This window comes from Falco naumanni, chromosome 5, assembly GCF_017639655.2.
Source record: "Falco naumanni isolate bFalNau1 chromosome 5, bFalNau1.pat, whole genome shotgun sequence".
NCBI classification, from domain to species: domain Eukaryota; kingdom Metazoa; phylum Chordata; class Aves; order Falconiformes; family Falconidae; genus Falco; species Falco naumanni.
The window spans coordinates 7,929,277-7,956,471 of NC_054058.1; the positions used below are offsets into that span (position 1 = coordinate 7,929,277).

General features: G+C 41.6%; 1 protein-coding gene across 2 annotated transcripts in view; it reads right to left on the reverse strand.

Moving 5' to 3' along the window:
- Positions 1-25,204, reverse strand: part of CRACR2A (calcium release activated channel regulator 2A) — a 60,631-nt gene extending 35,427 nt beyond the window's left edge. For both annotated transcript variants that reach the window (XM_040596474.1, XM_040596473.1), the window contains exons 1-5: positions 25,116-25,204; positions 14,153-14,385; positions 9,040-9,151; positions 3,734-3,902; positions 2,026-2,172 (exon numbers count right to left, since the gene is read on the reverse strand). In XM_040596474.1, coding sequence (XP_040452408.1) covers positions 2,026-2,172; positions 3,734-3,902; positions 9,040-9,151; positions 14,153-14,320 — 596 coding nt within the window. In that variant the 5' untranslated portion in view covers positions 14,321-14,385; positions 25,116-25,204. The remainder of the gene's footprint in view (positions 1-2,025; positions 2,173-3,733; positions 3,903-9,039; positions 9,152-14,152; positions 14,386-25,115) is intronic.
- Between the last annotated feature and the right edge of the window lie 1,991 nt (positions 25,205-27,195).

Genomic DNA, 27,195 nt, shown 5'->3' on the forward strand with positions numbered 1-27,195 from the left:
GAATCTTTGTTGAAACTCTTTAACCAAGGGATCACAGTCCTAAGTTTTGTTTCTTCTCCAACAGTCATCTTAACTGCTTAAAATAAAATTTAAAACTGAGGTGAGGTTAGTATCTGACAAAATCAGAGTGGGTCAGTTTACCTGAAATACTAAAGCACATGTTTACTATGAGAAAAAATTATGTCCTGTTACTAATAAAACCAGTCACACTCTAAGTGCACGCAGTGCCATAGCTTACACATTCAGAGGACAAAAATACTAGTATCTGTAAGAAGGTCAGCAGTAGACAGTACAATATGCAAATCTCTTTTTCAAGGCTATTTAAAAGTTATCAACATTTTTTCCTAGGCAAAAAAAACCTTACCTGGCATAGAGAAGTTTTCTTTAAATATACACACTCATATATATATACACATACATACTACATATAAATAAAAATTCACAGTGAAATCAACCCTATGCCTTTGAGTAACACCCAACAGAGTACCACAGATTTCCTCTATGTGGGATCATGCTGCATGTTATACTATGTATTATAAACTTATAACTCGCCAGTGAGGAGGAGGAGATCTCCATCTGGAAAAACTCAAGGTCTAAGCTGATGACTGGAGGTAAAAGAGCTACGGTCTTGCCATGGATATTAAATGGACTTTGAAAACCTCATGCTAGTATCTGAAGGATCTATGATCATTGACAAGTGAGCAAATGAACACAATCTGGTAGCAAACTTCAATCCAGCTGAACCAGTCAGCTAGTAGGAGATGACCCACACCTGGAAAGACCCAAGGTCTGATTCAAAGAATGGGTAAGGGTCCCAGGGTACAGACAGGGACATTGGATAGTTTACCACTCCTGGTAAACAGGATGGGAGAAGCAGAATCAGGCTGTCATCCTTCGTATTTGTGGGAATGCTGCTTGTGCGTAGGTGGGTGCCAGCAGAGGTGCTGCTTTCTAATCAGTATCAGTCTACACAGTCCCCCATGTGTGGCGCATCTGCATGGGTGTGTATTGAGAACATATACATTCAGCCTCACTACTGTCTGGACCTACAAATGGGAACAGCAGCAGCATACTGCATCTATCGAACCAGGACTGGAAACCCCTGGGTCTCTAGACTACAGGCTTCAGATGCATGAATGAAAATATGCATGTGTGAAAGCTCCAGAAGAAAAGACAAAAAATAGGTATAGAAATATGAAATTTAGAAGAAACAGAAGGTTGACAGCATAGACTGGGATGGCATAAAGATCCCAGCACATGCAGGAGGCTTCTCAGGGCATCCACGTTAGAAAAAAAGGAACAACTTAAGACAAAAGCAGAGCCTACATCCAGGAAAGGAGAAAAAAATCTGAGAGTAGACTGCATGATTGCCTAGTGACTCACAGAGGCAAGTCAGGAAGGCAAGATGAAAGACCACATTCATTCTCAACTTCCAAAGGATGATCTGTTAATTTTTAGTTCCAATATATTTGTTTCTATATATACACGATATGTTTTTATATATAAAACCAATATAGATTGTTTACTATACTTCATATGTTTGTTCTCTCTATATATTTATTAACTTAAACTTTCATTGGTATCAGTGCTTTGTGCTGCTTTAACATCTTAAACCTCTCATTTCTCTGGCCAGTTAATCCAGATTTACAGCTTTTCTGCATACAATGTTCAAGAAGCATGCAGACAATTTACCAGATTTACTGATAAACCTGACTGTCCCCTGTAATCAAACTGATTAACTAGAAGTGAAATCCTTAATATTGTCTTAAAACTACAATGCAATGATAGACATCTGAAAAAGAATTTCAGTCAACAAAACCTGTTAACTAGAAAAGAAAAGCCAGTTCTGCATTATGAATAATTTTAATGGTACTCTTCATGACTAATAATATTTTACATTACAGGAACTCTTGTGATTATAGTCCTCAGTTCTTCACTGAAATACCTTGTTTATTTCAAACATACAAACAGTAGATAAGACAGCTGTAAAAATATACAAACAGTCCAACAAAGAGAAATACTAACTTTTTTAGAGCGCATTCCAACTGGTTCTTCTCATTATCTGCTTCTTGGAGCTGGGAAAAAATTCTAACCAGGAACTCTTCAAAATTAGAGAGTAAATGAGGTTCATCTTTCCTCAGCTGCAACCAAAGTTGCTTCACATCACTCTCACTGAAAGAAGAGATCATAAAGGATTCATCAAGTGAGAACATTTCTCAGGCTGCAATAAATGTTCACAGCATCCTAGTGGATGGAGGCTTCAGGGCATCACTGATTAACACAAAGCTTATTAAAAACAAGGACTATTTAGGCAGTGACAGATTTGAAAAGGATGAGGTGGGTGGGGAAATGATGGAAACTGCATTTATTCAAAAACTGCATCATAAAGTTTGGCCATGCATGACTGCAGAGAATCACAGGAACTATTTGCTTAGTGGGTGCCTTGCCAGGCACTTCATCTAAACAGGAATGGATAAGAAAGGAGACAGATGAGATACTTCTGTAGAAGTGACAGGGTGGTACAGCGTAGACGTTCCCACAAAACTAGTGGGGAGGGGGCAATGGGAAAGCTAATCAAAAACACTTCCTCATGAGAAATGAGTATGAATGTTTCCTAAATTAGTTCGACAAGTTAAAAAATTGCATTTGTACTGTTGTTTTTCATTTTCAACCCACTTTCATTCCACAGTGGGACTGCTACAAAAATCAGAACAGGACATCTTGAAAATTTTGATTTAAAGATTTACCAAGAGAATGTTTTGTTTCCAAATCTGTTCAGCAGATACTGGAAAAAAAAAGATGTTCCACTGTGAATGATAATTCTTTTGTAACTTTGCCAAAATTCTCCTGAACAACTTTTGTTTGCTTCTTTGTGACTCATCTTCTCTTCCATGTGCATTGTAAGCCTGAACCTAGCCAGCAAAGAGCACTGTATTTAAAGGACAAAATGAGGGTAAGGATAGCAAAAGTAGGTAATAAAAATTTCTTCATAATGAAAGTGTTTCAGAATAACTGACAATCAACTCTAACAGGCAGTCAGGTGAAGAGAAGCACTGATGAGCACTTCTATTTCATGGTAAGGATCACTGGTGCATTTCTTAAACTTTCCCGCTACCTGTCCAGATTCTGTCCCATTCTGCCCTGGGGTTTTTTGGATCTAGAATATTCATTGTGACTGACCAACGAATGCCAGGCCAACACACAAGAAGCTCTTAAAGCAGTTTTTGGGTTCTGTTGTTTCAAAGTGAGTCATTCTGGTACTGGAAGACAAACAGATTGCTCTGTTATCAGAGCAATCACAACTTGCAATTATGTAGGGAAGGAAAAAAGGGCAGAAAAAGGGGAGAAAACATTTCCTACGGTTAACTGATGCACTTTAAACACAGCCCTTGCCAAAAAAAGCAGTCATCATGCACTGATCACATTTGATTGAAATCAGTGGCATCTGTGAGTTACATGCTAGTCATTATCTATGTTCAAAACCCACGGTACGTCAGGGCATTAATGACATAGCCTTCCTATTGCACAAACATGTTTCACATGCCTGGAGTACAATAGCTTTGGTCTTGGAAATTTTGGTTGAATGCCATTCTATCATATCTGACAACCAAGAAAATTAATTTTTAAAGAGCAGTGTTAGTTCTCATCATTCACCTTGGATTCCATTAAAATCAAACCCAGAGCTGAATCATGAAAGATCATACAATCTATTACTATTGCTGCGAAGACTCACTCATCCAAAACCTTTTTAGCTCCAAGCCGATCCATCAGATTTGAGAACTGGAATTCTTCATCCCCATCATCACTCATGGTCTCTTCACATTTGAGTGGGCAGGCTGTTTCACCTTCTGATTGCTGGATAATCTCATTATTCAAAGCAATCTGCCCCAAAAGAAACTGGCCTAAAAGTTAGAAATTACACGCATTAGTATTCTCAGAACTTACTATAAGAAGCAATGTCGAAGAGCAACATACTAAAGATCAAATTTTACAGTAAATATAATTTGTGAGGTAAACACCTACACTTGTTTGCAAGAAAAGGGAGTATACTGAAACAACAAAAGCATGAGGCATAGCAAGAGGATCCCTGAGTTCTATGCCCAATTTTGTCCCCAGTTTAATGTCTAAGCTTCAGTACATCACTCACCTCAAAATTCACAAAGATACTGAAAAAATTCAGAGCTTCATAAACAAAAGGTAAAAACTGCAGCAACATGCACTTTGTAAGTGTTGCAGCCTTATTTCCCAATATGCTTAAACAGAAGGTAGGAATCTAAAATAGTCACAGTAGTAATACTAATAAAACATACTCCCTCTTTTAACATTCTTTTTAGTGCATAACCAAAGGCACACCTCAAATTCCTGTATAAACTGCATATAGAAAGCTACATTAACACTCATTTCCCTCCATTTGACTCACACGCATTTTAATTCTTCCAAATTTGACCCCATAGCAGTTTCTTCCATCTATTTAGAATATTTCTATTATTAACAGAAAGACTGGATCATGGACACGTGGTGGGATGGCTCCCACGACTGGAGTGTTGCAATGGAGGAATACAAGCTCTTGAGGAAGGACAGGAAAGGAAGATGAAGAGAGGGAGTTGCCCTCTACGTGGGGGAGCAGCTGCAATACATGGAGCTCCGTGTGGGGATAGAAGAGGAGCTGATGGAGAGCTTATGTGCTAGGATTGAAGACAGGGCAGGCAAAGGGGACAGTATAGCAGGTGTCTGCTATGGGGCACCTGACCAGGAAGAACAAGTGGATGAAGCCTTCTACAGACAACAGAAACAGCCTCATGTTTGCAGACCCTAGTCCTCATGAGGGACTTCAAGTATCCTGATATCTGTTGGAGAGACAACACAGTATGACATAAGCATACCAGGAGGTTCCTAGAGTACCTGGATGATAACTTCCTCCTCCAAGTAACAGAGGAGCCAACGAGGAGAGGTGCTCTGCTGGACCTCCACCAACAAGTAGGGCTTTGTTGGGGATGTGAAAATAAAAGAAAGCCTTGGCTGCAGTGACCATGGCAGATGTCACTGTCAGGCCACTCTTGATTATATTAGATTGATCATGGTGACTGGGAGACGTGCCAGAAGACTGGAGGAAAGCAAATGTCACTCCAATCTTCAAGAAGAGCAAGAAAGAGGACCCAGGGAACCACAGTCAGCCTAACCCTGATCCCTGGAAACATGATGGAGCACCTAATCCTAGAAACCATTTCCAGACACATTAAGGATAGGAAAATCAGGAGTGGTGAATCCATGCTAAGGGAGGTCACGCTTGACCAACTTGATAAACTTCTATGATGAACTGACTGGCCTGGCAGATGAGGGAAGAGCAGTGGATATCGTCTACCTGGACTTCAGTAAGGCCTCCCACAAAATCCTTACAGAGAAGCTCTTAATGTACAGGCTGGATGAGCATTTGAGGTGGGCAGAAAAGGGGCTGAATGGCCAGGCCCAGAGGGTAGTGACCAGTGGTGCAAAGTCTAGCTGGAGACCAGTGACTAGCATGGACCCCAGGGATCAATACTGGACCCAGTCTGACTTAAAATTTTCATTAGTGACCTGGATGGTGGGGCAGAGTGCACCCTTAGCAAGTTTGCGGACAACACCAAACTGGGAGGAGTAGCTGATACACCAGAGGGTTGAGCAGTCATCCAGAGGGACCTCAACAGTCTGGAGAAATGGGCTGACAGGAACCTCATGAAGTCTGAGAAGGAGCAGTGCCAAGTCCTGCACCTGAGGAGGAACAACCCCACGCACCAATATGTACTGAGGGCAATCCAACTGGAAAGCAGCTTGGAAGAAAAGGACTTGGGAATCCTGGTGGACACCAGGCTGAACAGGACCCAGCAGTGTGCCCTTGCTGCAAAGAAGGTTCATGGTGTCCTTGGCCACATTAGACAGAGTATTGGCAGCAGGTTGAGGAAAGTGATCCTTCTGCTGTATTCAACACTGGGGAGGCCACACCTGGGGTTCTGTGTCCAATTGTGGGTTCCTCAGCACAACAGAGACATGGACACACTGGCGAGAGTTCAACAACGGGGCACACAGATGATTAAGGGGCTGAAGCATCTCTTCTATGATGAAAGGCTGAGAGGGCTGGGACTGCTTAGCCTAGAGAAGAGCAGACTCGGGGATATAATATATATAAATAGCTGAAGGGGGGTTGCAAAAAGGATGGAGCCAGGCTCTTTTCTGTGGTGCTCAGTGACAGGACCAGAGGCAATGGGCACAAACTGCAACACAGGAGGTTCCACCTGAACATCACGAAATACATTTCCACTGTGAGGGTAACCAAGCACTGGCACTGGCTACTCAAGGAAGTTGTGGAGTCTCCCTCCAGAGATACTGAAAAGGCATCTGGACACAGCCCTGGGCAACTGGCTTGAGGTGGTACTTCTTGAGCAGGGGTGTTGGACCAGACTGCCACCAGAGGTCCATTCCAATCTCAACAATTCTGCAATTCAGGTATTCCTGGCTATTGGACACCACATCATAGTCATGAGAGATTTTCATGAAAGTCATGACACATCCTCAATTTTTCACTAGCCAACAACATATGTTACTTTGTATTTGCTCTCATAAGTGTTGAGAACACTACAGGAGAACTGATTATAATAACCAGAGATTGACAAGTGAGTTGATTCAGTTTAAATATGATGCTAAGCAAGAATAGATATTACAGAAGTCAACTGGTCTCAAGGGTTCAAGCAAATTAACAAACAGGTGAAGCTTGAACCTATCTTAGAATCAGAAGTGCAGAACTATCTGAACTCATATCTCAAAGTGGGAAGGTGTGGAGGCAACACCTGTAGAAGAGATCTGACTATATCCAATCTGGCTTCAGATCTGACTATCAATATTGACCTCAAAAAAAAAAAAAAAAAAGGTAAGCTAAGATCCTACAGTGAATATAATGACCAAAAAAAGCAAGCTACAACTTGGACATAAAAAGGGGCTGTGTATATATAGACAACAAGAGACAAAGATACTGAAACCTGCAAAGAATACTAAAACAAACAGCTATGTGCTTTTTAGCTACATCCATAAAAAGGAAGGCAGTGAGGATGCAGAACTGAAACTGCCACATGAATAATCAATGTGCTCAGTTAGGGAAGATCAGATGCATTCCATCAAATTCTAAATGTGCCAGCTATTTTATTTCAACATCTGCAAATCAGAATTTTTAAGGATTCTAGGCAAAAAGGGTATTGTGATTTTCTGCAGAGGATTTCTGCAGAGGAACTTTGGTTATATTCTAACTTTTAGTACAGAAGTTGCCGTAAACCCAAGGAAACGGGAATTATTTTATCAACTCTGTCTTGCGTTTTTTCCCTCATAGCACCCAGCAGAGCATGTTGACAACAGAGACAATAGAATATGTTGCAAAGAGAGGTTACAGTAAATTTCACACTTGCCACCATTTAGAAATATGAACAGGATTCTCCCATACTAACTGGTGCAGTACAAGTTTTATTCAGATACTACTTTTTTCCTCCATTCTCTAGTATTCTAATGCAGCCTTTATCTAGTAGAGCTTCTGCTTCTACTAGGAACACCAACATCACTACCCTGCCAAATGCATGAACACCTAGCCTGGTTCCCTAGAAAATACCTGTCAATACCGTGTAGCAGTTTAAAATGTAGCATGCTTTACACTGTCTATCCTTATGTTTTATGTGAATCCTATACTAGCTGCTGCTGATGGCAGCATCTTGTCTGTGGCAGTTTGTGTAGCCTGCTGCATCCATGTCCTTTTTGTGTGTCTGTGTGCAAGTGTGAGTGTCTCTGGGATACATGTTTCACTTCACTACCAGTTGAACCTGCAAACAGGAAAGCAGCAGCCACATCCATCTGAGTCTCTGGACCGGGCTCCAGCAGCTAGGCAGGAGGAATCCCCAGGCTCTGGAGCGGCTGGATATGGCAGCCGCTTACAATTTCCCTTAACAGAAAATTGTGGTTTTGCAGGGACTACTTATGAAAATAATCTCCAAGTTCAATAAACTTTTTAAACTTAACTAAAAAGTATATATAATTTACTTATGAAAAGCAAAGCAGTAATCCATGAGTTAATTTAAGCAATGGCATTTTGCAGATTAAAGCACACTCTTTATTAACATACTTGATCTAGCTCTAAAATGGGAGAGGTGGGACATGACAGACTTAAGATTTCAAACAATTGATGATTTGCCAACAGAAATGAAGGTCCTATTTGCTGGGCCTATACATAGTATTTAAATGGAGATTTAATGTTATAATTCACACCTAGAAGAGATTCAGTTTTCTAGAGAAAATGCTTAAATCCGGTGCTTACAGTCAGCAGAGCTAAAATTTCAGTACAAAATTGGTTCTGCGTAAACAACCATAGTCTCACTAACATTGTCATCTTATCTGAAACCTCACAGCTGGGGAGAAAGCAACCCTTTCACAAACGCACAGAACATGACAGCAAGAGTGCTGTTGCAAAGCAGGCAGTTAGAAAGAAATTATGAACTCCCATCATGCTGTAACAATTGCTTCATCCTGTTTTGTTTCAAAATAAGTAACATCACTTGAATTGATTTATTGTAGAAAGCATTCCCACAGCTGTAAGGACAGTAGTATTAACGTATTTTCAACATTATCTTACATTAATCTTAGAGAGAATCTTAATTATCTCTCAGGTCTTATGACCCAATATGAAATAAAACACATTTCCATCCCCCCCACCCCGCCCCAGGGAAATTTTCCAAAGTCTGTTGGTAGATTTACTCCATAGCTTAAATCAGGTGTAATTCAGATTGTTACATCATATGTCTTGTATCATGCTATGGCTTGCCATCTTAAAACAGGAGACAAAGATCAGGAGCCCTTTGTCTATTTACTCACATAATTTGACCACTTCTTCATCTGCTACATATATCTACTATATCTAGGGAATAATCTGGCTCCCTGTGAGCATTGTTAAGATAAAATGCTTTTTTATTGATATGGAGAGTATAGAATATGACTAAAGCTCTATAAAGGAGACATGCTTTCCAAACTCACTGAATCCTGTGGTGAACTCCTTCAGGGTGAGCGAACCATTGCCATCAGCATCCAACGTAACAAAAACTTTTTCAAGCTCTTCCAGACTAAGAGGTAACTCAGGATGCAGTCTCTGGAATGACAAAACATGCAGCAACTTTACCCAGTACTACAAGATGAGGAAGACTAGATTCTACAAAACATCCATACTACAGAAGGATAGGTCCTTTTGTTTCCCAGTGTGAAAATTCAAGTATATCAGAGTAAAACAACATAAACTGAGGATAATTTGCTTTTATGACTTCATCATTTGCCTTTATGAGTTGCTTCACAACAAAGCAGTGAGAACAGTCTCCTTGTGACAGACTCCAATCACACAGCGAAGAGGCAGAGCTTGAGATGGAGTCTCAGCATCCTGGTGAAATGCCTCGATTATCATGCAGCTGGATAAACTTGCCAGCAGAACTGCATGCTTAGTTCCTTCCCTTACATGAGGTCAAGCAAGAGATGCTCTAAACAAGAACACCATGGATGGTATACTGTCCCAATTAAACCTGCTTTAAAATGTGTAAATAAAACTAAGAAAGCTGCATGATCCAAGAAGCAAACCTGCTGCTCCTGTAATGAGTTACATTTAGTTCATGAGTACCTACTTCTGAAACGCAGCATGCTCATACCAAAAAGACAAAACTTCATTAAACCAGCTCCACAAAATCACTTATTTTTTCCCCCAAGAATTAAGAGAGGGGCATAAACCCCCCACACAAAACATTTTCTTTATATCTGGCCCTAATGGTTTTACTGTAATTCTTTTACCAGTACAGACAGATTCCCAGAAAGAGGAGGAAGCTGGAGCAGCGGACAACTACAACAGCCAGGATTTCCTCTGGGAGACAGCATTCAGAACAATAAAACCTTTTCTCAGCTTAGGAAGCAACCTTTTTTATCTTATTTAACTAAAAAGTATATATAATTTACTTATGAAAAGCAAAGCAGTAATCCATGAGTTAATTTAAGCAATGGCATTTTGCAGATTAAAGCACACTTTATTAACATACTTGATCTAGCTCTAAAATGAGAGAGGTGGGACATGACAGACTTCAGATTTCAAACAATTGATGACTTGCCAACAGAAATGAAGGCCCTATTTGCTGGGCCTATACATAGTATTTAAACGGAGATGTAATGTTTTAATTCGCACATAGAAGAGATTCAGTTTTCTAGAGAAAATGCTCAACCCTTGTGGAGCTCTCTGCTTTATTAGCTAATATCGTTACCGCTTTCCTGAGCTCCTATTATATATGCAACATATTAAAATTGCAAGCTAATAGGTTGATAAAAGTTGATCAGAAGTACCGATCTGTTCCACTGCAGAGAAGGGATTTAGGGACAAAGAACGTTTCTCCTGCAATCCAAGAATAATAGAAACCACTACTCAAACCAAGCCATACAGCCAAGGCTAAGAACTGGCTGAGTACACTGACCAGGACTTCTTCCCTGGCTGCAATGAAGGGTTTAGGCTGTATGTTATAAACCTGTATGTGTTGAATGGAATTAGCAGTAAAAGGAATTTCAAGGTGATACTGAGAATGGAAAGCAACAGAGCTTCTAAAGCACAGATCTGAAATAGTCCTGAAGGGATTTCTGAGCAGGATTATTGGGCATTGCTGCCTGCTTCCAAAAAAAAAATCTAGGAAAGCTTGCCGTATATTCAGTCTAAGTAAGTTACTTTGTCAGTGATACACTTACCAGTTTCTCACTTAAACACATCCATCTTCCCAAAGCTTTAATCTCTTAGATCTGAAGGGAAACTTTTTAAAATTAGCTTCTCTTGTAAAATTCTTACAGCCTACACAACACTGATGGAGGCAGTGCTTCAGACAAATTACTCTTTTTACACTTAGAAAAAACAGAAATCGTACTCCTACTGCCAGATCTTTGTGACCTGCTGAAGGAGTGCTTCTTGAAAGCTGGCTGGCCTTTTCTGACCATGTCATCAGCACAGACCCACGTGCGATTCCAGTACAACTGCCTGCAGGTCCTGCTGCAAACCTGACTGAAATAAATGCTTCTCCATCTACCACCGATGTGCCCTGTTGCAGGGTTTGAATTCTGAACTGAATTATACCAATTTTGCAGTAGATAGCACCATAATTATTTGCATTTTCTTGGACCAAAAAAATGAAAACAGCAGATTTTGAAGAACGTACAAACATTTTGCTCCATTAAATCCCTTGTGGATAATTTACAGATTTTGATGGACTGGGGCCACACTTGTTAATAAGATTATGTCAGTGTTTTCCCAACCTCTTCTTCCTATTCTTAAAAAAAATGATTTTTTTTGTTAGGAAAACAAAATGTTAATTGTTGGTCACATAGGTTGTGTTTTTACATTGGGCTTAGTGCAAAAAATACCTAGATCCTTTCAATATGAGGCTCAAAAAAACCCAAAAAACCACCACTGTATCCAACAATAGCATCAGAGCTTAAAAAAAAAAAGTTATCCACATTACCACTCAATGTGCTTTGTGCTTTCATGACATCTGTGGTTACTCATCTGAAAATATCAAGCTTTTATTCTGCTAAATAAAAAGACAGAGGTCAAATAGCTAAAAGCAAGATCTGAACACAATTCTGCTACACATATTAAACCAAAGCACTTTGCAACGTTAATTCCTGTTATTCATGATAACCTCAAGGCCCAAAGTGCAAAGCTGTGGTTTCAAGTCTCAGGTAGAATTTGTTTTCTTGCAGTTTCAGAAAACCTCATTTGTTTGAAAGTTGAGTACATTTGATATTTTGAAAAGGAATGGAAAATTCTGAACAACCAGTATTAACATAATCTCAAAATAAACAGCAGGATATAATCAGGGAGGTCTAAAACTTTAATATAATTACTGTATTATAGACATAATAAACTTTGTTTGCAACATCTGTTCTACTGAAGTTAATTGGATTTTAGATACTCAGCACTGTTGAAAATCATGCCTCATCACATGACTAAACAATTAAAAAGCTTAATGTTAGTAATTTGTATTTGAAGCAATTATTCATTAATGGTAAGTAGCACTGAATTAACAAACAGCAGGATGCAAAAGATATACCTTTTAAGGAAAAAACTGATTTACTTTATTTATGTCCTTGCTATAGGGAATGAACATCATGAAAAGGGCAATCAAAATCAGCTATACTGATTTCAAGCTCATGTTTGCAATACCAGGACTCCAGTCAAGTAGTCATCCTAATCAAGCATAATGAATAACTAATATTATGTGTCTAATTTACAGTTCGGTACAAAAGAATCATTTTGTACATTAATAAAATAATGGGTACCAAATCCATGAGAAAACATTGTAGATTACTGTCGCTGGCGTCCAAATAAATCTCTATTTAATTCATTACCAAATTACAAGGAAGATAGGACAATGAGAAAGCTATCACTGGCTTCAGGAATAAGGGTTTCTGACTTGTTAGAATTAGCATAGAAGACTTCTCTTTATAATTTTTATTCACTGTCACTAAATTACTGTAAAGTCAAATGGAGGAGTTGTGTCTCACCCCAGTTTTTTGTCAATAGAACTGCATTGATTTCAGCTGAATTACTCTTCATTTACTAAAGTGTTGAGTGGAATAAGGATAACCCAGTATCTTCAAAGGTCTCTATTTGTAATATTATCTTTAATTGGATCAGCAGGAAGTCTGAGCAAATATAAAGAAACTTCTCAAGTGTTCTGAGCATGCTTATGTCTATATTTAAATGGACCAGACACTTATATCCATACTGAAGTTGTCAGATATGTTAAGTAAATACTCATGGTGAGATAGAAGAAATGTATTTTTTGTTCTTTGCAGCCCTTCTCTACTGCATCTTTCACAACATAAGTTTATACTTCAGGTTCTAAAACACATCAGCACTCTGATTCTAGGTTTTGTGCTTAAACAGAAACAAAAGTTTTTATGTTCCTTGCAAAAACAGGTATTAAAGAGTTATATACACATACATACATATATGGCTCTTCCACTAGGTATAAATATATACCATTCAGTTTTTGGAAAGACAATAAAATTATAATACACGAAATTCTCTTTGGGTCTGGATTTACCAATATTACCACTAACAACATATTTTGTTTTTTGCAGTTACTTCAATGAGATAATGTATATTGGTAAAGTTTAGAGCACAGTGAGCATCTGCACACCTACCTTTTTTCAACATTGCAGAATTAGCACAGGTCATCACAAAATTCAGCAACAACTGCACAGAAAGCTCTTGAGACTTAGTAATCCAAGTAATTTACTATTAGGTTTTTGCTTTTCCAACATTTATAGTTAAAAGTGTTTTGCTTGCATTTTCCTATATACAGACACATCTTTATTTCTGAAGATATGGAGGTTCCAAAATTTAGTACTTCGCACTGGATTTATTATGCTACTGCTCCCCAACTCTATTCCATCCGTAAGTACTGAAGTAGAAATGGATTAACACAATGAAATTACGCTTTGCCTGTCAAGCATGAGTGCATGCTTGTTTTCTGCCACATATCGGTTCAAATCATCATTTCTACAATATGCACCCAATCCCATTTTCAAAGAACTGTTACATAGTTGCTTTTTCATCAAAATTTTCATCAAATGCTATTTTGCCCCCTCAAACAATTTAAGAACAATTTGGTAAGATTATTGTGAACACTAAAATACTGTTCCTCTGTTTCCTATATAAACATGCCATCCAGCCGAGAGTTCAACAATGGCAGGTGAAACCAAAGTGAAGACTTCGTTTACACAGTTTTGCTAAAAAACCAAAAGGATAAAATTGGTGGACTGAACACATTCATGATGCTGTGGCAAGTCAAAGTAATGAATTTACTGGATTTTCAACTTTCTCACTGAGAATGGAATTAAGTTCCTCGGGCATTTTTCAAACTTCCTCTGATTTTCTACTTTTTTGTTGCTTTGTCTGTGGAAGCAAATGCAAGCATTATGTAAGACTTCAAAGAGATTATTTCAAATACCACGTATCTCTTTAAAGTTATCAGGAAGGTGTTAAAAATTTTAACGCTAAATTAGTCTCAACTCATTAAGGGCATTAGGAGCCTCTCTCATTGTGCATTTCACATAGCCAATTTTGGTTTACCTGCATGTCTTGACGAGTGATGAAGCCTTTGCCTTCCAGATCACAAATCTGAAAAAACTCATGTGCTTTTCCCAACACATTTAGTCCTGGATCTTGCTCTTCAGTCCTGCTCTTCTCTGCACCTCCTGGTGGCATGGGACTGGCACAGTCTCCTTGTATTCTGTCCATTGTCACAGCACATTAATATCTTGGGATGCTGCTATGCCATTTACTCCTAAATTTTGATCTGAAAGCTGTGGGTAGAAGGCCAGGAAAAGAGCAATCAGACCCTTTTAATGATGTTTTCCACAATCTCTTAGCAACCATCTCTTTAATTAAGTGCTAAAGTTTAGAAGAAAAAGCTTTTGAAAATGTCTGCTTTTGATGGGCTGCACCAGAGACACTGCAAATGAGACCATGAATGAGGAGAGAGAAGTCCAAGGGAAAGAGAAGACAAAACTAGCTCTGAAAAGGAAGCCTGAGGCAAAATCAGCCAGTTTAACAAGAAATATAGATAATCAACTAATATGAACAAAAACCCACAAGAAATACAGGTAAATTAAAAAATAGTTTGAAGTCCTTAGAAGTATTCAAGTGGTATCTTTTTTACTCTAATCATCTTAACACCACACATCACAATTTACATCCAGTGCTTCTGAAGAGTCATGTGACAGCTACAGAATGGAAGGCAACTGACAGCTGATGAAACCTGATGGATCATGGCATTTAAAACAATTAAGACAATGGATTATGGAATTCTGAAACATTTCCTGAGATTCATCCTTACTGCTTAGGGCTTTGACTTTCATCTGTAAAGAAGTAATTGCTAGTGAACTTGGTGGGAAGCCTTTATAAGTTAATCAGATTCTAAAGAGCTTCTGTGAAAATTTGTATTATACCCCCTTGCATGAAAATATTTGTATATATTCATGTTTGGCTATAATTTGATCTTGAACTCATTCTAGGAGGTCATATGTAAATACTACTTCTTCAAACTTGTACAATTGTACAACCCATTGATACGACAGTACCAGTAACAAAGGAGCAGGCTTTCCCAGTAGCATGTAGGCTCAAAGGCACTACTGACTAACGATGAGTTGTCATGCCTCACCTGACATTTGTAAGAAACTATATGATCTAAACTCATTATCATGGGGGTAAACCAAGCAGAGAAACTATTTCACCGAGGTACTGTGTATTTGTGACAGGCTAAGAACACGTGTACAGCTACCAGGGCTTAGATGACATCCAACACCTTGGCTTCCTGTCTATATCTTTAATTTGCATTTTTGTATTTCTAAATAGGTCTACCTAAAGTAGTCACAAATTTGATAATTTTTTCACAGAGGGAAGTATTTGGAGAGGCATTTGACTATTATAAAGGAACACAGCCTGATTCTGATCCAGCATGACTGGCAGAATCTGAAACAACTCCAACAGAAAGTCAGCAAGAACTATCTGAATCTGAAATATATGTTGTCTTCAGAGTACAGGGCTTGGCATTGCATGGATGTGAGGGCAGAATCTGAGGAAACAAGAACTTTAGGTTGTCTAATCAGCTTCTTAAGGAGAAGAGGCTCTGATCACAGATTAACTCAGCCAGAGTCTGCTTTGTTCTATACTTCAGTTCCAACCTGGCAGTGCTTTATACCTCTTAAAGCACAGCATCTTCCAAGAACTTCTGAGAGTTAGTGTCACACTTTCAGTGGCTTTCCAGGACGAAGTGATTTCTCCAACAGCTATGGGAAGTCCAACAGCCTGGCCCATGTTTCATGTGAGTACAAAAGCACTGCGACCAGGCCACTGACTCCAAACCAAACCAGGACTTTGATGAGCAAATCCCTCGCCCCCCTCTGCAACCATGTGGCAAAAATCTGCAAGCATGGGTAAATTTTACTCTCTCCCCCTCACTCTTTTGCAACTCCAATCATCCCAGTACCATCGCTCAAATACTCTCCAAAGCTGAAACGATTTGGCTTCATGACCAAAGAACTTAGCTGTCAAAATCCTCCCTAAAGCAGTTACAAGCAGCAGAAGAAAAAAAAAAAACTGAAGACAAAGGATGATTACACCACTTTAGGAAACTCCTTCTCAGGATGGCTCTTACTGCAGTCTCAGAGTGGGGCAGTAGGGATGCTCCGAAGGCAGCAGGCAGCTGCCAGCACTGGGTACCACTCCTACTGCAGCAGGTGGGCTCGCTGCATGCCCACCCCGAAGGCACTGGAGCCTGCCACAGCACTCCTGCTGGCAGCCAAGGAGGCCCTGGAAAATGAACCAGCCTAGGAAACACTGTCACAGGGAATACAGGTCAGACATAACAAGGGGCATTTGGCTATTACAGCTGCATGAACAGCTGTGCTCTTATGCTGAGCTCTTGCTCAGAAAGTCTAAGTATCAGTAGCTGGGAACTGAAGAAATACACAGAAGAAAAGATCACTCCATAACCATCCTGTTTCTTAATCCCTTTCCTGACTTTTCCAGTATTAAATAGTGTCAAAAAGTGAACATCAGCTAGGTGAATCTTTGCTTGGACTCTATACAGCCACCCACAATTAGATCAGGTTGAATGCCACTGCAAGCCACATTCAGACTACAGTAGTATAAAGTCTGGATGAGACTTCTCCTTTCATACTGCTTTTACACACCTGAAGTTGACTGACTTCAACACAGCTCATTCCTCACAGACACCAGCATATGAGGTAATCAAAGTCAGTGTCACTGCAGAGTTTAAACTAATGGCCCAATTTAAAAACAGGTTTAAAAATACCAAAAAATTAGTGGGACAAGCGCAGCCTGAAGACAGTCTTGACAAGATCTGATCCAGACTCCAAACATATTGGATGTAAAAGTTTGGGAGATTTTTTTTCTTTCTTTTTCACATCTCAACAATTTCTCAAGAGGCCACAAATGCAGGAACAGGCCCAGCTAATGATGATGGTAAGCGCTGCTACGGCTGGTGATTTCCGCACAGTTCATTAGACTTAAGAAAAAAGAAAAACTGTGCAAGTAAAAGATAGCTAACTATTTCAGAGAATAGAAATATGAATGCAGGTTTAAAATGGTGGAACAAAGAGGCACTATATGGTTTGATCGTTGTTTATGCTTAGCAAACAGTACAGACATGATTCAGAAAACGTCACCATGCTTTCTAAATAGTTCCATACCACAAAACCAAATTACGTGTATCACAGGAGCCTCACCTTACAAGTTGCCCCACCTTTCATACACATCATAAAAACTTGCTACACATCTTGAATACAGCAGAAAATTAAATTAGAGCATATGCTAAAATTCTTAATCTTTATGGCAGCTTCCAAAGCTGGTACAGCTCATCATAATTCTCAGAGTGCCCTGATACTTTGCAAATGCTGGTAATAACATGAAAGATTAAAACTGCCGTTTGCTCCATATTCCTGGATCAGCAATGTAATTATTCCAAGGCCAATTTTAAATAACACAGGTAGTTCTATTCACTCATACATCTCCTTTAGAAACCAAATGGCTTACAAATTCAAAAGACTATTCTGCTAAGACACCTGATTTCCATTCTTTTAGCTACGAACACTTCACTATGCAAAACAGGTAGTATCATGAGCTGATACAAACAAGCATAACTCCAAATGACACTAAACAAGGATGTGGGCTTTATGAGTTTTTTACAGATGATTAATCATGAGGTATTTTTGGACTGGTCTGCAAGAGGCAGGTCACATTAGTATTTCAAATGACATTTTCATCATGATTTTTCAGTCAGTTGTACTGTAAATCACCAGACTATAGGTACAGAGCACTGTTGATCCACAGATTTCGTAAGTCATGACTCATGACTACCCCGCTCTAACTGTGATAGTTAAAAAACTTAGAGCTGTTTAATTGCATTCATGTCTCCAAGGTTCTAGGTTTCAGTAAAATACTTTTTTTTAGCATCTGCTTATAGGTACAAACTTTCTGCAGCACACTTCAAAACATGAATCATCAGCAGAAAAATGTAGTAAGCTTGCTTAATACCGAGGTCACCATGGATTTATACAAAATACTCCTATGAGAGAGAACAGTTATGATTTACAATCACTGGAAATAGAAATTAGATTGTGTACTTTTGCTATAAGAAATATGTTTTCCTACAACCAAATCATCATTAAAATAACCTGCAGTTGTTCTGTAGTATGCCTGACATGAATAGGGACCTCTTCAAAACTGTCAGTTACCTTCTAGCATTACACTGAAAAGCTTCCAAAGCCATTAAAATGTAGCACCACATTTTAAGATGGCACAAGCCTGCTGAAAGAAGCCATTCTGTTCCCTATTACTGTGCCCTGCCCTTGAACAAGTGTTCATCCAGGTAGACAGTGAACCCTGTCATAGAATCCTTTCAATTTAATTGGGAAAGTTACAGCTTATTGAGCTCAATTAAGGCCAGGTGTCCCATCAAGGAAACACACATCAAAGAAAAATCAAGAATCAAAAAAAGCAGGACCTACCAAGAATGACAGAAGAATGGAGCTGCTAAGATGAAAGGGAGCAAAATAACGATCCTCAAGTAGATAGAAGTTTCCTAGATACAGAATTGGAGAAAAATACTGCCTATGCACATAATGCAACACACTAGTAACACTTGTGTGTAATGTGGCAGACAAACTAGACATGAAAAACCATCCAATGACCAAGAAAGCAGACACTGAACCACTGACTGCAAAGGTAGTGCAACTTCCATCACAGAAGATTAGACCAAAGACAAATCTGAAAATGATGACATAGGTGATCATTCCTTGAGAAAGATGAATACATCAGTGGACCTCAATGTTGTATTTTTAAAAGATTTGTGACTGCTCAAGGTAAAAATTCAGGTCCAACATTTAAAACAACTGACAGATATGGAGTCGTGCATCCAAAAAATATCCGTATTTTCTCCCTCTACTACGCCTAAGACAACTACCCTTTAAGCTCTCATGGAAGCATTATAAAGCCTGACCTAACCATATGAACATCTGAACTGAACTAGATGAAAAACGGGACTTTCATTCCCCCAATCTTGACTTTTCAAGTAAAAACACGCAAGTCTCATGCTTTTGCTTCAGAAAGGAATTGAAATGTGTCATAAAAAGCCTCTTCTACATAGCTGGAATTCACTGGTCAGGTAACTTCTCATGATGTACACAATCTCTCATGATCCTTCACCTTAGGAGACAGTGCACCATGGGGTAGGTGTGGGGAGCTTAACTGCAGAGGAAGAGATCTCAGGAAGGCTGGAGTTCCTATGGAGGGACCACAACAGGACAAATCTGAAAGAAACATGTCATGAAAATCAAGGAAGCAGCAAAGGCAGGTAACAAAGGAATCCTGCATGCACTGGTCTAAAACCCCAAAGCTTTAAATTATGTAGAAATTTCTTTCCTGTGAGGAAATTTGTGTGGGAGAGCCAAATTCTGTTGACAACCAGTGTTAACAGAAAGTCTCCAAACAGTCCTGACTAGCTTTTAAAGATTAAGAGAATCATTAGGATCATCTGCTTTGATATTCTGCATAATGCAAGCTCAATGCTTCATTTATACCACAACAAGTTTTTAGATTTCCATAAAATTACTTCCAATTTATTTCAAGGTAAAGGAGATGAGCAGAAATCAACGAGGGAAAAATATCTAGGAGAAGATAATGTGGGTTATAAATACACTACAATCATAATTAAAATCCATAATTTTCAGAAGATTATTGGTTAAGGAAAAAAATCCATACCTAAAATTAAAGAAGGGAAAAAAAACCCAGGTCATATTTCAGAAGTAGAGTCTCCACAATATTAACTGTGAAACAGGAGAAAAAACTGAAAAGATGCTTGAAGTGACAGTATTAATGATTCCAAAAAAGGCTACTGAAGACTTGGGGGAGACACCACCCACTCCCCACCATGGCATGAGAATCCACAAATCCAGATGTTGGACAAAAAACTCAAACTATTTCCCTTCTGTGCACAATGATGCAGAATCCTAAGTCTCTGACTGATGATCACGTCCTCGTTAACCTTTTTTTTTTTAAGCATCTCCATATCCAAGCAACTAATTTTCACTGGGTTTTTAAGAAAATTTGCCTCTCCCAAAAGCTTCCCACACAGATGGAAGAAGAAAGTCACTTGCCTGGCTTGTGACTTGACAGGCTCTATGGAAATAGCAAACAAAACTATCCATGTATTAAAAAAGATGTCCAAAGATAACAGAGGTAAGTAAAGGAAGCAGGCAGAATCTTTTATTCCCCATCCTGTTTCTAGCATGGAAACTAATGAAAAACAACTAGTGTGCAGACAACATCATCATAGAACCTCTCACTTTCCTTCCAGTACTACCTTCTCTGATTTTTATTGCCTAAATATTAGCAGTTCTTAGGGATCCATACTGAAAAGGCTGGTCAAGCTTAGCGCTGCTAGGGTCCTCAAGAAGTAAAGCTACACTAAGTTAGGATTTTAGTGGAAATGCATCTTTTCCTCTTGCTTTACTGCTTTAGATGCTTCCTTTTTAATGTATTTAAGTAATGAAAAGCTAAGAACTGCTTGGAAATGTAAACTTCTTATAAAAGGATGCTAAATTTACGAGCAACAATCATCATGGAAATCACTGTTGCAGACTAATCACAGGATCAGAGCTGTGAGAGCACCTTCCCTGTAGTCTCCGCATGTTTCAAGGACCAACACACTCCTTCCCTCCCTCCACCTGCTCTTCCTGCCTTGCTCAAGGACACCATCTCCAAGACAACCTGTTCCCCCTCCCTCTTGTTCCTTGCCTGCCTGCTGGTTGCAAAAACCTTGAGTCTTCAAGAAGCTGTTGACCCAACACCTGAGCAGGATGGTGGTATGTGTGCATGTGTATCTGAGTGTGTGCTTTCCCCACAAATTCTGTCTCTAACTTATAATTTTCTGCATACAAATACAATTTGGCCAGTTATGTATTTTGGCAACAACTCTAGCTAACATTTGTGGCTGCGACATAAGTTTTTATAAATGTTTGCAAGTAAACAGTAGTGACATTAGCAGTTATAGAACTTGTATCAGAACTGTTATAGAACTATATATATCTATTTTACCATCAACTTCTTTCAAAAACAGAAAATGTTACTTCAGAGAAGCAAAACCTATTTGTTACGAGGGAGCACCTTACAACATATGCAACACATTCCAAGCACAGTAAAGTCAAAATAGAGCTGGCTTCATCTGACTCTGCATGATTTATTGTGTTGCATTGTCCCAAGAACTGAAATTAAATGCTAATAACTATATTAATAACAGCATGATATTAGTGTATATATATAGGTGTATATACAGGTGTAGCCTGTAACATGATATTCTGGCAGGAGGTATTGCCAAATCTTATGAACTGTTCCATTTGTTGACAAATTATTTGCATTGGAAACAGATCCCCCCTCTGAAGTAAAGGCCTGGGAAAAGTAAGTAAAGCAGCACATGCTCCTTTTAATTGTCTTATCTTTCAGGTTTTCCTAATGACTCACTGCTAAATGGAGCTACTTTCAGCTGGTAAAATCTGGTTGACAACAATATCTTTGAAGAACACCACTTTCACAAAAAAAAACACACACCACACAACCTTGAAATACTCTGCCTCCTCCAAAAGTCCTTGCTAAAAATGTAACTTCTCGGGAAAAAAAATCAATTACCTCCCTGAAAACCAACAAAAAAGACGGCTTGAAATCTGAAGTATATACTCTATTTCTAGTTCATCAAGGAATGTTACATCTTTAAACGAAAGGATTTTGAGATGCAAATTACATATTCTCTTCAAATAAAAAAATCATTTTTAATGGAAAAAATGTTAGCAGAAACTTTCAATCTACTCTGCTACTGACCTTAGTGAACCCAAGCTATTTCAGATTGCACTAGAAGACCCAAGAGGCATGCTCCAAGAATCTCCTTAGTTATTTGGTAGTTGGTTTGGAGTTGGGTTTGCAACAATTCTTGTTTTCAAAGTTTTCAGAATTTCTGAAACTATAAACTTGCTCTTGGGAACCACCTTCATCTGAGCCAGTGAGACAGTTTGCATGGGACAAGACCACGTGAGTGAGGTACAGGAGTATTTAGTTTTCTAGTCCACTTTCACCATTGCAAGAAGTAATGGTAAAACAGGATAAAGAAGAGGCTTATTTTTCTATATGCAGTACAAGATAACCTTCAGGCTACCTGTTCTGCATGGCTGGAAAGCACATACAAACAAATCCACTTACCTATATTTGATTAGTAGGTTTGGTGTACCTCATCCTGTTCAGTTCTACAACAAACTCTAGCAACACAAACAATGTGTCATTAGATTCCTAATTGGATTTTAATTCACTACTGCTTTCAAGTGGAAATAAGACTTCCACAATCTCTGTGAGTCAACTAGTCAAAAAGTTATTCTTGCAATTGTATGGGACCCCTGCCTCCATTTACACTGCTCTCTGATGAACGGAAGTTCCCTAGAAAGACCCTTCACCTTTCATGACACCTCCTTTGTGAGACTAAAGCATAAGGTGAGTCATGTGAGGAAAAAAGGGCTATTGCATGATACTGCAGAGATGAAGAATATCTTCTGGTGTGGCTCTCTGGGGGCCACAGGCTCTTCAAAGGCGCACCCATTTCAGCCACAGCTCAGTAACACGGTGACTTGCCACTGTGCAATAGGTATCAGAGCAAGGGGTAGTCTGGGACACAACAGAACAAACACATGGTACAGAGACACAGCAAAATGAGAACGTGAGAAGGGAGTCAAATTAGCCTGAGACATGACACAGAATAAATCTGATAGTAACTAGTGAGGTAGACCGGACAAGGCTTGCTATCCTATACCTTGTTTATCTGACCCTGTGGTGATCCACCTTACCAGATGAGGGAGATAACTATCCCAGAAAGGGTACTGGTGTCTAAAAATCTAGGTAAATACTTGCCACCAACTTTTTGTTTTCTTTTAAGATAAAAAAAAATATCAGATTTACACTGAAAAGTCTAGGCCTGACAAGATATTATTTTTTTTGTCTAGAAAGCTCCAGAGCCTTCAACTGAGATTCAGTCAGTTCCTCAACACAGGCATCTTAGTGCTTCTGCGTGGATAAGTCATGGACACTGGAATCAATTATATTTTTAAATCAGGTTTAACTTCAATAGATTAAATCTGCATTTTTAGTGAGAAATAAATCCCTAAAGATGTATTACTCCCTCCTTTATGTAAGACCGCACATTCATATATACCTATACTGCAAATTAGCAAACGATGGAGAGGTAATCTGGTCAGACCACTATATTCTTTACCCCTCCCTATGGCCACCGTTTACCCATCTACAGTATCATGACAGTGTATCATTTGTCAGTGAACAGAAAGAGGAGGAAAAGAGAGAGATCTGTTAGAAGCAGCACATGCATCCTGTGGGCTGAAGAAACCACAATAAAGGCTTGCAGAGTGATGCTGTTCAGCGCATTAATTTCTGCTACCTTCTTTACAAGTCTCTTCAGTCCATCACAAGATGGGAGGATAAGAGGGGAGAGATGTCTCACACAGAACCAAATATACGTCCTTCATTTCAGCAGCAGCGAACTTAAGTCTCCAAGAACTGGCAGACCAAAAGACTAAACTATTATTGCCCTGAATCTAATTTGCTACTTAGTCCACTCAGAGAAATTTAACTTCTCTTTACACTTGAAACAGTGACTTCTGATGTATTGATGTCAAGAAAGATGAGAATTTAGTATAGAGAAGGCTGACATTTAGTTTTCACTCTTTTTGGTGTGACAGTTACCTTTTGAGTTGTACAATATTGGTGTCCTTAAAGATAGATTTGGGGACCAGATATCCAAGTCCTCAGGACATCCCAGAGACAAACAATAACCTTTTACTACCAGTGCTTCAGGTTAATTCACATATGCCGTCTAAAAAGAAAAGTGAAAATAACCTGGAAACTACTGTTAAAAACCACAGACTTGCAACTAAGGAAACAGAAAAGTATGTTGCATTAGTCAAAGTGTTCCAGAGGGATTTCACCATTCTCCCAACTGTGACGCTACCCAAGTTTCATTACCTGCAGTCGTGATCTGTTCTACTGGCATGTATTATAAATCCATTACCCTGGTAGCGAGCGCTAAGGCGGTTTTTATACCCGTCATGTACAGACATAAGCATTCAGTATCAAGAAAGACCGAAACCCGCATCAGACACCGCACTAGCGCTGTAAGCGGTGTGAGACTGACACCAAACTGCTGCTGCTGGGGCACAAAAAACCGCTTTTCCATCCGCAGCAGCAGCGCCGCCGCCACCGGGCCCCTCCCGCCTCGCAGGCCGCACCGGGCCCGCCACCCCCCGGCGGCTCCCGAGTAACCTGGGCGCAAAGCTCCTGCTCCGTGACGCCGCCCGCCACCCCGCACGGCGCGGCAGGAGGCACGCAGGAGCGCAAACACGAAGACTGTCAGTCAACACGACCATCAGCCAGCAGCACTGCGGGGCACCGCCCGTAGGAAACGCTCCCTGTGCGGGAGAGGCCGCGGCCCCTCAGCCCGCTCACCCGCCCGCCCCAGCCTGCACAACGCGGCCGGCAGCGCGGGGCCACGGCACCCGCCCGCGTTCGCGGAGGCAGGAGCGGCCTGTTCGGCTGCTTCTGCTCCCGCTGCCTCCCCGCCTGAGGGCGAGCCGGGCGTTCAGGAAAGAGCCCGGGGCTGCCAGAGCGGCGAGAGCCCCCGGCGCCGCCCCGCACTGGCCGGCGGGCAGGGCCGCTGCCCCGCTCGGCACCGGGGAACAGGGCACGGGGCAGCGACGGCTGCCCTGAGCCCGCCGAGGCGATGCTCTCCGGCGGGCGGCCCCCCGCGGACAGCCCAGCTGGCGGCATGCGGAAGAGCGGGACACCGCTGAGGCACCGGCGCTCCGCAAAGGAGGGCGCAGCGGCGCCGCCGTTCCGCCAGCAGAGCGACCCGCCCGCGCACGGCGGTGCCGCTTCCCCCGGCCCGCGGCACCTTCCCCCGACTCACCTCCCCCGGCGCCCGGGCCCAAGGGCCGAGCCCTGCGCGCTGAGCGGCGCGACCCCCCCCGCCTCGGGCCGGCAGCCGCACGGCTGAAGGGCTGAAACAACTTTGTAAACTTTGTTGGCAGCACGGGTGGCACCACCGGGCGAGGCGGGTTGCGCCCGGGGGGCGGAGCGGCCGGCCCTGCCCAGCGCCTTCCCCCGCGGCGGGGCCGTGCGGCCGGGGCTCGGCTGCGGCACCATCGCCCCCCGACCTCGGCGGGGCCGCGGCGCGGAGCCAGGGGGGCGCTGCCCGCCGGGACCCCCCAGCCAGAGCGAGGTGCCCGGCGCTCGCCAGGACAAGGGCGCGCAGCCGCGCCCCGCAGCCCGGCCGGCCGAGGTGCGCCCCCCGCCCCCCCAGGCTTTAAGGCGGCGGTCGGTGGAAACGGACCAATTGGGACCTTCCACGCCGTGTGATCGCGGCCTGGCCAAGGCCAGGTGCACCCCGGCAGGAGGCAGGACGCGTTCCGCTTGCGCTTGACTCCCAGGTCTCACCTAGCCCGAAGTGTGTTTTAAAAAATGGGTAAACGTGTGCGCCTGGGGTCACGTTCTCTGAGATCTGCGCCAGGAAGAGAAACAGCCTCAGCAGGGTTCTCGTGGCTGCAGGATCTTCAGCTGCAGGAGCCTTAGTGCTTGGGGCACGGTGCCTGAGGGAGCCTTCGGCTGCCTCTTCTTGCGGGGCTGAGCCGGCAGCCGCCGCCTGCTGTGGCACCAGCCGCACGGGTCTGCTCTGCAGCCCTGACCCGCGCTTCCCCCGGGGTCATCGGCTGTCCCCAGGCAAGGCCCCACGCACCCTGTCACAGCGTGAGCAGCACCCACAGCACCCCTGTCACAGCATGCAAGCTGTACCCACAGCACCCCTGTTACAGTGCACAAGCTGCACCCACAGCACCCCTGTCACAGCGTGAGCAGCACCCACAGCACTCCTGTCACAGCATGCAAGCTGTACCCACAGCACCCCTGTTACAGTGCACAAGCTGCACCCACAGCACCCCTGTCACAGCACGCAAGCTGCACCCACAGCACCCCTGTCACAGCACGCAAGCTGCACCCACAGCACCCCTGTCACAGCGTGAGCTGCACCCACAGCACCCCTGTCACAGCACGCAAGCTGCACCCACAGCACCCCTGTCACAGTGTGAGCTGCACCCATGGAACCCCTGCCACAGTGCACAAGCAGCACCCACGGCACCCCTGTCACCACGCAAGCTGCACCCACGGCACCCCTGTCACCACGCGAGCCCTCCCGCTCGCCTTCCAACACGTCTCTCCCAAACAGCCCGGAACCCTTCGGGTACGTGTCTTTAAAGTAAGCTGTGGGACCCGAGTGCTGACAAACAGCAAATCTTGCATCCATGAAGAGGAACGAGAGGAAGGCCTGCAGGTCATTTGCAGAATGTTTGCATGTGCCCCCAATGTATCTACTTACAAAGCACTACAAGTAGTAGTTTAAAACTGTTACAAAATGCTGAGTTGACGTTTACGTAACTGCATCTAACTCAAACAGCTTCTGCAAAGGGAAATTTTACTTCCCTAATTACTACAATTCTTTGACTACAGGCTTGTACGAGTTTCCACAAGGCAAGCTTGCATGTGGATTTACAGTACATTAAAGTGTACGTTAAAGTAAGGTTAAAGTGCTGCTTGGCAGTCACTGCTTACATTTACACTCAGTAAAAAAGTATTTGAAACTTGCTTACCACGACAGCTGCCTTACCCGTGCTGTGGGTTAAAACAGGCACACAGGTAGCTGCCATGAAATCATCAGCATGTTGGATAGCGATAACACTCACTCTGCACATGCTGACTTGACTCAGGCTAATTTTCTATTTAACTTTTTGCTGTGTTGGTAAAATAGTGTGTAAAAGGTGGAATTACATTTCTTTTAAAGATGTGCACAATGTTTCCTACAAGATTCTTTCAGAGAAACGAAGGTACGCTGTCAGCCACGAGGTACTAGTCGTAATTCAGAAGCTTGTGGAGAAACTGAAGACAGCAAATAGAAAGTTAATTTCTCAGCATGTTAAAAACTGCTGTAAAGGGTTTAC